This window comes from Rutilus rutilus (genome assembly GCF_951802725.1).
Source record: "Rutilus rutilus genome assembly, chromosome: 5".
NCBI classification, from domain to species: Eukaryota; Metazoa; Chordata; class Actinopteri; order Cypriniformes; family Leuciscidae; genus Rutilus; species Rutilus rutilus.
This window is the reverse complement of record NC_140213.1, coordinates 13,555,025-13,569,119: the sequence shown is the minus strand read 5'-3', so window position 1 is coordinate 13,569,119 and position 14,095 is coordinate 13,555,025. Positions and strand designations below refer to the sequence as shown.

Sequence of the window (14,095 nt, the reverse complement as noted above, 5' to 3'; positions counted from 1 at the left end):
GAAGAAAAAGAAGTAGAAGAAGAAGGGATAGCAGATTTCGAGGGAGGAAGGCTGAGCTGTTCATGTTAAATCTAGAATGGAGTTGGTGTTTGAAGTGTAGTTAGCGAATAGCGTGTTCAAGGGACCTTTATCAGATGCTATAGTTTAGAGACAGTGCATCCACCGTTTAACTTACACCACTTGGTTCATTCCCACGTACCACGATTATAAGAGAATAGGGCATTTGATTACAGTAAGTTCTGTAAACATGTCCTTAAAACTGACCACTCAATCATACTGTAAGATGCTGCTGCACGCTGCTAAATATCCTCACTGCCCCGTGAACGGGCTGCTGGTGGCCGAGAAACACAAAAAGAAGGACAGCCCGAGAGACTCAGTATTGTGTGTGGATTGTGTGCCTCTGTTCCACGGGGCTTTGGCGTTAGCCCCCATGCTAGAGGTGGCACTCACATTGGTAAGATGATTTTTTTTTTTTTCATATCAGCTTAATTCTGGAGGTAAATTCATGGTTGCTACACACACATACAATGGAAATAACGATGCATTTGTAATATTGAGTTTTCCAGGCCACATACCACGTATAAAGTCGTAGAATCAATTTAATTTTGTAGAGATTTTCACGGTAAAGTTACACCCTGTGAAAAATACACAGACTATCTTGATGTTCATGTTGCTTAATATATTACTTTACGTAGAGCTGGGCGATATTATACATAGCATTACGTGAGTAAACTGCATGCGAATAAAGTTAAAGCCTACTTATATATTCCGACTCATATCCAAGTTAATATAGAGAGCTGTGCGAAAATGTACGTTTCATTTTGCGACAAAAATGCATAGGCCTACTATATAGATCTATATTTGTTCCATATTTTTTTTTTTTACAAATTCAAGTAACTTTGTTAGTTAATTTTGCAGGAACAAATTCAATAAACAAAGGTTACTCTAGAATGTCAGAATTTCAAAATGTATAAAAAACATGGAGAAACAATACTCCTTGTGAACTGAAGAAATATCCAGATGCAGCATACTTTGCTTTAATCTGGACTCTGGCTTTTTCGTGACATGGTCCTTTATGCCAGAACATTTTAATTCCCTCAGTATAGCCGCGTTTCCACCGCAGGAACTTTCCCCAGGAACTAGGAACTTTGGGGTGGTACTCCGTATGTCACTCTTGATGTACACCTGTCAGATGATTTAGTCTTTCTTGTTGACTACAGGAGACTCATGAAAATTAACCATGGATTTACTATCTGTTCTTCCAGAAGTACTGTAATTGACAGAAATCGAGTGTTTAATAATAATTTTATTTTATAGTAGTACTGTAAAATTGAAATATTATTTGCATTTTAATTTATTCATTTACAGTCATAAAACCATCAATTTGCTTTTATTTTGGTGGAAAACTGCAGGGATACACTATAGATCTTTTAAGAAAAGTTGCTGCATAACTTCTGGATTTGAAATAATAATAGTAAGTATGTGTTTGTGGTACAGCCGCGGATCAGTTATGCACTGCAAACGCAGAATATGTGAAAGCACTAGTGCGTGCTGCTCCTGCACCGCAACACACACCGCAAACGGAGTTAGTTGATGATCAGACGTACGGCTGTATCAGTGTCCTTATTTGCACATTTAATTATGTCGTCTTCAGATGAAATATATATGTGCACATTAGGGCTGTCACGATATTAGATTTTTCACACCACGGTTATTGTGGCCAAAAGAATTCACGATATCGATATATCGCGATATCTATAGAATATATGGGGGGGGTACTCAATCTATGGCAAATTTTTGTGAAGGAAGACAAGCATGTGAAGTTTATCTGGTTTCAAACTGAAGCCAAACACTGTCTGAAGGTTTCCTGAAGAACTGAAAAGCTCTTAAACCTGTTGTTGCACTGGCGCCAATAAAGTCATGCAGATAGCAGATTTGAATAAAAAAATCAAGTGCAAATACAAATACAAAAATAAGATGAGTAAAGAAAACGGGGTTCTTAATTTTAATAATCACCCTTTATTAAATATATGAACACAGAAACCCCCTGTTAACAGTTAATGTCACGTTTCCCATTCCATGATGACTTGTAAAATAACAGTTTTTTAGAGTTTTTTATAGTATAAATAGACTATTTACTATCTGTACAATTAAATACAATAGTTGCTGAGTGTGTGATCTGAACACTTTTTTCTGCGCTCTGTGTCGCGGCAGGATTTTGAACAAGGTCCTGAGCCGTTGCTGGGCGACGCGGACAGACGCCGAATATAAACCGCGCTGTGCTTCTCGTCCGGTGTGTGTACACTCATACAGAATGTGTTCGAATTTTAAAGACGTGGCGCTGCGCTTCTCGTCCGGTGTGCGACCACCTCTAAGGTGCTGTTTTCTTTGAAGCCGAAGAACTCTGTTGTTAATACTGGCGAGCTCAGCTTACTTTTTTCGGGTGTGGACAGAGTGTTTCACTCTAGCTGCGCGGGCGCGGACGAGCGCTGCGTCTAGGAAACGCCAATATCACCAATACCGGTATATTGTATTGCTCTAAATTAACACGATGTCGATATTTCATGCTTTGAATATCACGATTATCGTCAATACCGGTATATTGCGACACCCCTAGTGCACATACGCGTTGCTGGTTTATGTTTAGAGCTCTAGAGTATATGAAACATGTCCATAAAAAATTGAGAAGCGCTTCGGTCCGTAATATGATCTATATGATCCGCGTTGCAAGCATTGTTAAACTCATCACGGCGCTCCGCACAGAATATATCTCTCTATATCTCTCAAAATGAAGTATGTAATTAAAAAAATGTGAGAAAAAAAAAATTATGCAGCCTTAAAAAATATCAACCCATGACAACAAAGTTCTGTAATCCATAATGTTATCACATTCATGATCAGACATACCACTGTATAGTGCACATATATATTTCATTTGAAGAAGACAAGATTGAATCTGTGCACATACTGTGCATGAGCTGGTTCATGCTTGGAGCATTAGATTAGGATAAATATATCCATCAAATCTTGACACACGCTCGCTCCGGTTCGGATATGAAGTGTGGTCCACGCTGTGACTGTTGTTAAACTCTTCGCGGTGTTCGGCAACATTCTTTTGTAATGTTGGTAGCCCTAGGCTAAACTTTTTGTGCGTGCATGTACTGAAACGTAAATTTAGCTGCAGCCAAGTGACGTTGTGCGACCCACTTTTCCTTACTCTACGACCCACAGATTTAAAACCCCTGGGCCTCATTGCATGAAACCACGTAAAGGTTTCATGCTCATAAAGGTTCACCCAAAAATGAAAATTCTGTTATCATTTACTCACCCTCAAGTTGTTCCAAACCTGTATGAATTTCTTTATTTTGCTGAACACAAAAGAGGTTTTGAAAAATATTTATTTATATTTATTTATTTTATTTTGCAGAGTTTAGCTCCAACCCTAATCAAACACACCGTAACCAGCTAATCAAGGTATAACAGGTAAGTGTGTTGGAGCAGGGTTGGAACTGAAGTCTGCAGGAAGGTAGCCTTCTAGGAGCAGGGTTGGCTACCCCTGCTTTAGACGCTCGCCCAAAAAATAATTCCGTCTCTGTTTCTCTTCTTTCTTTCTTTTTTTTACTCTCACTGGTTCTGTTCTAATGCCTTCTTTATAACAAACACATGTTGTGCTCATCTATATAATGTCAGTGAACAGCTACCCGCTTCAAGCTTTAAAGAAAAGGTGCAAAAGTAACACAGAATAATCTCAGACAACCCGTGCTGTAAATATAAGGGTTATTTCAAGGGCATAGGGTTTGGTGAAAAACAAACCAAAACTTAATTTATTTAGTGTAAATCTTGACTTGACAATTGCTCTGCTTTGCACTACTCGTTTATACTTTTGTGGTCCAAAAAAGAAAGAAGGGCACCAGGGTGAGGGCACACAGTGGCCAATCAGAAACATATATGTTAAGCGTGTCGACACAATGGCCAATCAGAGGTGTTCAACAGCACTCAAAATGATAGAGGGAAATGCTTGTATAGTTAGTCACATTTTTTAAATTTCAGTACCGATGTCGGTACTCTAGGCCTATAATTTGCGGACATCAGGGAGCCACTATCTAAATGCAGGGTATTGAAATCTCTTTTCAGTTTTTTCAAATTTGTAGATCGTTGTAGTCAGATTTCATTGGTGATTTTAAATTTATTTTAATCATAACCTTGGTGAACAGCTTTGGAGAATTTGATGTTCCCCCATTCAAAGAGATAGGAGCTGCACTTGCATGACTGAAATAGCTGCCTCATTTCAAAGATGGCCGCCAAGTGAATTGACTTTCCTTAAAGGGACTTTGATGTGACTCCAAATCTCTGATTCCCCTCCGTGGCCATGAAAGTGAACATTTACAATGATAACAATAAAATTCAGTTACATTTAAACATTTCCTACAAAGAAATGGATTGACTTCTTTCATATTTCATATATAACATTTTTATTTGGACATTTCTACCGTGTAACAGCAGTGAACTGGTAAGTTTGTTCTTTGTGTGCATACGGTATTAATTGTCATTTATTTAGGTCTTAATAAGCCAAAAATTTGCAGCAACCCTGGTTGATGATTTGTTAAGCCAGTCTGTCTGGTTCCTGACCTGGACCCCGGTTAGTCATGAAAAAAAAGGTTACTTATTTTTCAAGTTTTGGGAGGACACAGTAGATTAAGATGGCGGTGACATGGCTTAGTGATTAAAGAAAGTTCAGTGTCTTGAGCTCATGACCAAGGACACAATGGTTGGTGATAGTCATGGCTCGATGTTTGTGGGATTTAAACTGGCAACCATTCAGGTCACTATAGCCCTGACCTTTAAGCCTGGTTTATACTCGCCTGCGTCTACACAAGTTCAAAAGTGCACGTGGAAAAAATGACCTCATCGCAGTGTTTGTGGTCATGCACATTGAGTGCGTTGGCGTTGTGCATGGGATTTTGTGTAACTTTGTGCCGCTCTGCTTCCGAAGATGCACGAGTTCGAGGCGACTCTTGCCAAGTAGGCATGTCTGTACCAGCATCTTACCAGCACCCAGTTCTAAATTAATTGCTTACTTTTACAAAATGAGCCTACAATAGAAGAAATAAGTCCTTCTGATGAAAATAAAGGTCCATGTTTAATAAAAATGTTGTCTCCGCTGCTTCCTGATGGTTTAAAGGACAATTTCTCAGTCGCCCCGTCGTTTAAAAGAATTGTACAATGGCGAGCGTGTCCTCGTCTGTTTGGGGAGGTGCACGTGTAGTCGGTGGAGGCTCGCGATAAGGAGCCAGGTGAAAGTATAAACAAGACTTTAAAAAGTGCACCACAGCACTTCAAGAAGCTTGTCACCATGTTGTGTTGGTGTGCTGAGGCTCCCACATCTTTGTCGGCAAAATACCATGATCCAACCTTTAAATTTTACTGGGGAATAGCATAGTTATGTTGGCCCACCAGCTAGGTCAACATAAACCACTGATCTTTTTAGCAGGGCAAGATGACTGTCCCTGTAATTAGTATAATTCAGATTAACTTAATACTTAAAAGATCTAATGTCTTTTTTTCCTCAGATTGATACATGGTGCAAAGAGAACAAGTATGTCATTGCTGGCTATTATCAAGCAAATGAGCGTATAAAGGAAGCCAGGTAAAATGTGGGTTTCTTCATGTGCTTTGCATGATTTACATGTTGTCTGTATGTGTCTTTTCATCTGTTTCGTCTTTACATTTGTTTCATCGTTTACATCTGTGATCTTTACAACTGTTTCAGACCAAACCAGGTCGCTGAGAAGGTCGCTGCCAGAATCTCAGAAAACTTCAGCGAGGCTGCAATGATCATGGTAATTTTACATATTACATATTACAACCATGTCAGATAGCCAGACAGTAAAACTACATTGTTTTTCACCATTAGTTGGACAACAGCAGATTCACTATGGAGTGTTTTGTACCTGTTCTCTTCATCTATGATCACCATGACAGCAAGTGGAAGTGCAGAGAGCCAAGCACGTGAGTACAGTTTATTTTGAAACTGATTGAAATTATATTTCACCCAAAAATGTGTATTCTGTCATCAATTACTCAGGCTAATTTTTCCCCCAAACTCAGTGACATTATTTGTTGTTGTTTCTGTTGAACACAAAAAGAGATATTTAGCAGAATATTCAAGCTGATTGTTTCTATACAGTGAAATTATGTAGAGACCCCATATACAGTACTAAATGAGTATACCCCCTCTGAAAATTAACAAATTCAGCTATTACTCTTGTTACGTGCTTGAAGATGTTAACGGGATGATTGTGCAACATTTAAGTGAGATACAACTGTTGCCATGTGTGCGAGTAGAAGAAACAACCAAGAAGCAGAAAAAATAATGTTAAGTACGTTTTAATTGAAAAAGTGCAATGAGTTTACAAAACAGATTATAAATATAAAAGGAAGACAAGTAAACCAAAATCCTAGAAAACAAGAACGTTGCCAAATCAATGAAATAATCAGAATTCCCATTACGATTTAACCCAAACCTCTAAAACTACCTACCAAAAGAAAAACCTGAAATCTTCAGTGTATACGACGCTTTAAATAAACTACGCTGACTAAAACAGAAAAGATACAGTGGATGGCAATCACTCTAAAACTAACTAGCAAAAACAATGCTATCTAACGTTGTTTTTAAAGATGGATTTATAAAGGCCAACAATCAAGATACAAAAACAAAACTCAAGTCAAATGTCAGGTCATGCTAAGTGGTTACTACCTACAACACACTGCGTTTGAATCAGATTATCCACGTTACACAGGGATCAGTCACATGCACACACCTGCAATATACGAGTCTTGAGTAATCTAGCGCTAAAACAGTGCTTTTTCTCAGAACAGTGCAATAATACATCTGCAACAACAGTAAACAAACCTGAAGGTATAAACAAACCGCATAAACATTAGCCGCTTTCCGACCAAGTAGTTCTAGGAACTTAGTTCTAGGAACTGTCCACTTCTAAACAGTTCTAAGAACTACTCTCCCCCAAACTCTGTTTTGCTGTTTGCGTTCGCACTGGCCAAGTGGCCATAGGAACTGGTAGGAGGGGTAAGGGAGTGACGCAAGCACGGTGACTTTTATTTTGATGGCGCGACAGACCTTTATTTTGGCGGCGCTGAGAACGCCAGAGCAAACAATGCTCGCATTCTCTGTGTTTATTAGTTAGCGATCTGTCTAACAGTACTGTTTAATATCTTATTAGATAGAACTGTTATAGAAAGTAAACAGTATATGAAAAAAGGTTATTAGCCTATGCCGTGTGGTTGATGTCCAGCTGGGCAGATAAACATAATCATGTTTGGCTTGGTCCCCTCAAAGTTGCGTTGGATTTTCTATTCAGCATGTAAGGTTTTAGAGACCCATCTATCACTGTTTTCCATGTTTGTATTAGTTTATGGAGTAAATATATAGGCTATAATCTGTGTGTTTACATTCTAGCTGTTTTAAAAATGGCGGGTGCTGGTGTTCCGCGTGCGTTCGGTCAATCAGCGTAAACTAACGTCACGGATAGTTCCTATAGTGCTGGTTTAGACCCTACTCTGAAGTAGGACCTAAATTAGTTCCTACAAATGGAGTTCCTAGAACTAAAATCGTTCCTAGTTCCTGCGGTGCGAACACGCTGACATCCGGGTACTATAGCCAATAGTTCTAGGAACTGTGAAAAGGTTCCTCCGGTCGGAAAGCGGCTATTAACTTGTCGTGATCATGACTCAGTTGACATTTTAACTCAAAGGCACGGGTGTTGAATGAGATCTGGCGCTGATCTCATCACTCCTTGTCAATGGGGCCTTTTAAACCTGCGTAACGTCAGCGGATTGGTGGAGCGTCAGTTCTGATGTGTGATGTCGTGGCGTCACGTATATGATGGACAGCCAATGATCACAACCTAAGAATAATGTATAGAAATGAATAGAAACAAAAGCACAAGAGGAAAAGGGAAAAATACAAAATAGAAAAACACACGTGGAACGTAACACTCTACGTAGAATACATATTAGTGTAACTAGTTATTTCTTAGGGTTCCTAGTAATTTCTTGACAATTAAAAGTGTTATATAGCCCACTGAATCATTCTCAGAATTAATACTGACAACGATGACACCACTTGGGAGAGAATTGACATTTTTTGCGCAAAAGAGGACAGTGGTACAACAGGATTACCAAAGCAATATTTAAGTGTCAAAATGGCAAAAGTAATATAGAAACTCAAAAATAATTGACTTGTGACACAGTCTCTGAAACAAACAGGCCTTCACTTTAAAGTGCAGTAAGCGATTTCTGAGAAACATTGTGCTGATATTTGAAATCAAATAGAAAATCAGAAATCAACAAACACCTCCCTTTCATTGTTCCGGCCTCCAAAATGCATAAACATGCAATACAAGAGTGAATTTCTCTTTACCGTAGCTGAAGCGAAGCAAAATAATGCTTCACAAAAAATAAAATGTAAGATGACAAACAAACGACAAGGTAGAACAAAAGTACAAGAGAAAATACAAGCAAGAGTACATCGTTAGTTGCCAGCAGCACACCAGCTCTAGACAAACAATGACACCTAAAACTGTCATGTTACTATTGCTAACATTACGACAACAGCATGTCTTGGTTCTGAGAAACATAGCAAAACCAATGTCAGTCACGCATGGAGAAGAAACAACGCAACCTCTGTGGCCGTTTTCAGGCCTTCCCGCTTGGGTCTCTTCAGCACTGGAAAGTTATTCTAATATTAATGCGGGTCCTAAAGCACTTGCCTGATCATAACCCTTCTTTTTCCAGTGATATTGCTCCAACTTTTCCTTGAAATGTCTCTCAGCCATCTCTTTCTACAGTCTACCTGCTGAACTCCCTCTTGCTCACTCTCTCTCCTCCCCCATCATGAGTGTATATGCCCCCTACTGCTGATTGGCTACAAGTGTGTGCTTGTCTAATCTGCTTGGTCTAATCCACTTTCAACAGTATTTCTCAGAAATCTTTAAGCTTTTATTTTGTGATAAGTGAATTTTCTTTTTTCTAAGAAAAGTTGGTGAAATGCCAAACAAGTATCTCAGGCCCTGTTTTTCAACACCTGTTATTATGATGCTTTTTGGTCGATCGGATCACAAGTGGACGATGTTAAATACAGGTGTAAACGGGTCTAAAATGTTTTGAGCTTCACTTCAAGAGATAGTCGAAAATGCATTCAACCGGATTGCTTTTGTAGTGCAAACACTCATGTGGTCGAATGCATTTGAACAGCCACAAAAAAAGCCTACTCTCCGCCTACTGACCTAACGTGTAAACATTATGGGATGATATTTGTAAGGACCACCTGTCGTCCCAACGACAGAATCCAACAGCTTGGGTTGAAGGTATGATGCGTGTTGCTCTTTTCAGAGCTTTTGTGAAGTTCTCTTAATTAGAATTGAATCTTGCTCTGTGCTTAATCTGACTCCAATTTCAAATGATTATTTAATTTAGATTGTGTTTCTAATTAGAAACTAATCATAACTATTGGTTATGTATTAATTTAGATATTTGATTATTCTGGTATCCCATACTTTCAATTATTCGTTCATTAGGGACTTTATATAGTGAACGCGCCATCTGCTCCTCCAGAAGAAGCGATTCTTCTGGCCTGTGAACTATTCTTCGGAATTCGGATTCTGTCTTGTGCTTCAGCGACCGCACTCTGTGGAACTTCGTTCTTCACTCGGTGAAGCACTATGGATTTGCGTCGTTGCCAGCCTCCGTGCTCTCGCTTCATTGTAAGCGACGACCCGCACGGTAAGTGTGTGAAATGTCTTGACATTAGCACATGCTCGCGAGGCTATCTTTGGAGATTCTAGATTCTTGTGAGAATTTTGGACTAAAAACTCTCCGTGCTAGGCTTGCCTGCTTTGATAAAGAGATCCAGTTTGCTCTCCCCCGCCGCACTGCTGTTAATGACGAGGCCCACGCCCTTCATGAAGCCAAGGCCTGGGGATCGGACGTCAAGCTTGAGGCGTTAGAAAGTGAGCAGGCCTGCTATTCCCTCTCTCACTCTCTCTCGCCTGGGCGCGCGCCGAGCCGATTCTCTTGTGGAGTTTCTTCACGACTATTTATGCCCTAGTCCAGAGGCACGCAACGTCGTCTCCTTTGGACTGGAGGATGTTTTATTCACCGCGGCGTCTGATTTCGGGTCTGCGGCTGATGCTCTCCCGCCCAGCGGCCAGGAAGCGTGGCCCTCTGCGGCCTACACCGAGCTTGTGGATGTTAGCACGTGCTACTGAGAACCTTAGCATTGAATGGCCAGACGAGCCTCTTGATTCTCAGTCCTCCAAGCTCGACGAACGTTTTCTGAGTGGTCAATCCTCTTCGCGACACTTTAGAAGAAAGCTGCCATTTTTCAGCGATCTTCACTGAGAGATTTCAATGAATTGGCATGATTCTATACGGGTTCAGACAATCGGCACCGCCCTGAGGGCTTTCCCTTTGCGTCATCGCTACACAGCGTTTCGTTCCCTATTCAGAGAACATGGGTTATGCGAGTAACCCGAGACATTTTACTGCAGTGTTTTATCTCATGTTCTGTCTTAGCAGGAACTTACACATTGCTGTTTTTTTTAGCAGTTAAACATACAGCATCGCTTTTTGTAGAGACAAAATAGTCAGTAGTAATGAACTTTATCAATGCACGTATATGTGTGGGTGGGTATTATGTGAAGCGTTATGGGAGTTATGTGAAGCGATCTGTTGTGCCACATTAAAGAGTTATAAAATTGACAGAACTTAAACTAAGACGTAGTTTCATATCAAAAGTAACAAAGCAGTGATTTTGCCTGTGTGGCTCTAGGTCTGAGTTGACAATATCAATTTCTTGTTTTTTGATGAATCAAGATCTTGTCTTTGCGGTTTTCAGTTGGTGCACCAACAACACTTCATTAAACATCATTTGCACAATGCCTACCATCCAGTAATCGCAATAAAAGTTTTGTGCTTAGTTACTTTTGATATGAAACTACATCTTAGGTTTCAAGTTCTTGTAAATTTTATAACTCTTTAATGTGGCACGACAGATCGCTTCACATAATAACACCCATAACGCTTCAATGACATAACCTTGCTCCCCCCTACATCCGCGACCTCCTGACCCCTTACACTCCTTCCCGCTCACTCTGATCCTCTGACCAAAATCTCTTGGCTATCCCCCACTCCAGACTTTCCACCCTGGGTGGCAGGTCCTTCAGTGCCTTGGCCCCCAAACTCTGGAACCGCCTCCCACAACCTCTTTGTGACTGTCCTTCTCTTCCCTTCTTTAAAGCACATCTCAAGACATTTTTGTTTAATGATCACGTCTCCACACCCAACTCATAGCTTCATACAGATAACTTGCCTTTGTTGTATTGTTTTGGTTGTTTGTTGTTGTGTTTCCTTGCCTTCCTACTATGTAAAGCGACCTTGGGTTTGAGAAAGGCGCTATATAAAATAAACGTATTATTTATTATTATTATTATTATTATTATTATAATGAGCCATGTGTATTACACCCTAAATCACCATACAGTCAGTAAACATACAACGTACATAGTCATTTAGTTGCAAGGGAAACATCAAATAGTTAAGACTATAAAAGTCTATAAAAGTCTGAAGAGTAGTAGGAGCAAGATGAAACAGTGCTTAAGTGCAATGTTGATGAAGCCATATCTGCCTGCAACCGAGTTTCCAAGTGGCTGTCGGTAATGTGAATGAACTGTAGCTTGTGAAATGAACAATAGATGACAAAGGTGTTGTTGGCAAAACGAAGACAATTTTTGGTCAAGGTCCTATCTATAGTGGCGTTGCCTCCTCATGCCTGCACGTTGAACTCTATTTGAGTTTAGGAACCTCAAGTTCCGCAAATCAGGGCAAAAACACAAGACAGCATTGGCGAGAAAGCTTCTCCATGTGCTTAACACATCCTTCCTACCTCATACTACTTTTCTTATCCTTTTTATGCTGCCAGGTATTTGTGGCTAGAGCGCCCCTAGTGACAGGATTAAATATTGCACGTACAGAAAGCTAATGGGACAAAATAATGTATGACAAAATAATGATTTGTATAACTTTCTTTAAATTGCAGTGACTGCTTTGAGGATTGGCTTGAGGCGCAGAAGATCACAGCGGCTCTTCTAGAAAACAAATCATACGAGAGTCTTGTAGACTTTGACAACCATCTGGATGACCTACGAAATGACTGGACCAACCCTGAGATCAACAAATCTGTCTTGCATCTATGCTGAAGCCATCCAGGTCCTGTCCACCTAACCCAACCATCGATGCTTAAATGGGATGCATGTCTAAACTGTATTCAGTACTGTTAGTGACATGCCCTCTCTCACTGAGCAGAAAGATTTACAAAAGCCTGAATGGAACATTCTAAGTGCTGCATCCTCATGTTAGAAAACACTGAGGTGACTCTTAAGAGTCCAATGTCAGAGATGTTTTTTACCTGTTCTCATGCAGTAGTTTGTATAATGTAAGATTCATGTGAATGCTACTGGACAAGTCCATCATATTTAATATTTAACATCGCTAAATATGGTCATTTTGTTCCCGTTTTGGGACGAAGCTTTAGTTTAAATTAGTTATTGTTGGTTGCTTTTCTTAACTACTTAAACTGTTCAAATGAAAATGTTTTACTTTAGTGTAGAAATGAATATATTTTCTACAAGAGATTGCTTTTGTTTGCAACAGACCAATAATAATTTGTTAGTGGTGAAAGAATAAATATTTTTGGCTCTAAGTTATGCAGTACACAAAAGGAATAGACTTTAGGTATGAGATCTTCATGACTGAAAATTGTATAAAAATAAATAAAAATACTTTATTTCCAAATGTCTTTAAATTTCTCTTTTGAGTTCAGCTGTCTTTAACATTTTAATTGATAACAGGCTAGTGAATTAGTAGTAATAGTTTAAAGTATTACGTTGTTCATGAACTGCATACAGTATTTTGGACTAATGTAAAGTGGCACCTCTGGTTAAGCATTCATTTACAATAATTGCCTATTAAATGTATACACGACACAGAAAGTCAATTGCTTTTAAAAATATATTTGTAGACGGCTAATTTCAGACTGGATTCGTACCTAATTACACAATTTACACTCGCTATTGTTATGCTGAGTAGCTGTAACGCTTCCCAGACAGCAACATAGTGTTGGCCCACATCTGGTAAGTGTGGAATCAACGTGTACCAGATCTGGGCCGACACTATGTTGCTGTCTGGGTTTATACATTTGTTATTTGGTTAAACATAAACATAAAACCCACCTTTGAATTTCCTCTTCTCTTCGTCTTATAATTTGAGTCCAGCCTCGAAAGTTCTTCTGACGATAAAGAGGGCGAAGCCATGGTTGTGGTGGTGCTCGTGCTCGTAATTCTGAAGTTCTCTCCAGTATATTTGAAAATGCAGTAACGGCTGCAGCGACCTTTGGCAACCAGTTTCATGTTGCTGCCTGTGCCTACTGCCTAATAGAATGCGTTAAGAGCTCGTTCAAGTACTGGGGAGCTAAACCATTTAGTGCTTTGTAAGTGATCAGCAATATTTTAACATTTATACGATGTTTAATAGGGAGCCAATGCAGTGTTGACAGAACCGGGCTAATATGGTCATACTTTCTGGTTCTGGTAAGAACTCTAGCTGCTGCATTTTGGATCAGCTGTAGTTTGTTTATTAAGCGTGCAGGGCAACCACCCATAATAGCATTACAATAATCTAGCCTTGATGTCATGAACGCATGGACTAATTGTTCTGCATTTGTCATTGAGAGCATATGACGTAATTTAGATATATTTATAAGATGAAAGAATGCGGTTTTACAGATGCTAAACATGTGACTTTCAAATGAAAGACTGGTATCAAAGAGCACACCCAGGTTCCTAACCGACGATGAAGACTTGACAGAGCAGCCATCAAGTGTTAGACAGTATTCTAGGTTATTACGTGAGGACATTTTTTGTCCAATAATTAGAATCTCTGTTTTTTCAGAATTAAGTAGTAGGAAATTGCTTGTCATCCAGTTTTTTATATCAGCTGTGCATTCTGTTAATTTTGTGAA

The 14,095-nt window shown here is 39.5% G+C and overlaps 1 protein-coding gene and 1 long non-coding RNA gene across 2 annotated transcripts; one reads left to right on the top strand and one right to left on the bottom strand.

Moving 5' to 3' along the window:
* On the top strand, positions 1-12,874 carry emc8 (ER membrane protein complex subunit 8). The gene is made up of 5 exons (XM_084409382.1): positions 1-454; positions 5,571-5,647; positions 5,771-5,840; positions 5,915-6,009; positions 12,116-12,874. Exons 1-5 carry the CDS (start codon positions 248-250, stop codon positions 12,273-12,275), a joined length of 609 nt encoding a protein of 202 aa, XP_084265508.1. The 5' UTR covers positions 1-247; the 3' UTR covers positions 12,276-12,874.
* LOC311290716 lies at positions 6,296-8,877 on the bottom strand. The gene is made up of 3 exons (XR_014627442.1): positions 7,734-8,877; positions 6,643-6,948; positions 6,296-6,536 (listed from the first exon to the last, which is right to left on the bottom strand). It is a non-coding gene; the product is annotated as an uncharacterized lncRNA (long non-coding RNA).
* Positions 12,875-14,095: the final 1,221 nt, after the last annotated feature.

Bases quoted from the DNA above. Each gene is read 5' to 3' on its own strand.
- emc8 (XM_084409382.1), top strand. From the start codon at position 248: ATGTCCTTAAAACTGACCACTCAATCATACTGTAAGATGCTGCTGCAC. The intron at 455-5,570 runs GTAAGATGATTT...TTTTTTCCTCAG, and splicing joins TAGAGGTGGCACTCACATTG to ATTGATACATGGTGCAAAGA. The intron at 5,841-5,914 runs GTAATTTTACAT...TTTCACCATTAG, and splicing joins GCGAGGCTGCAATGATCATG to TTGGACAACAGCAGATTCAC.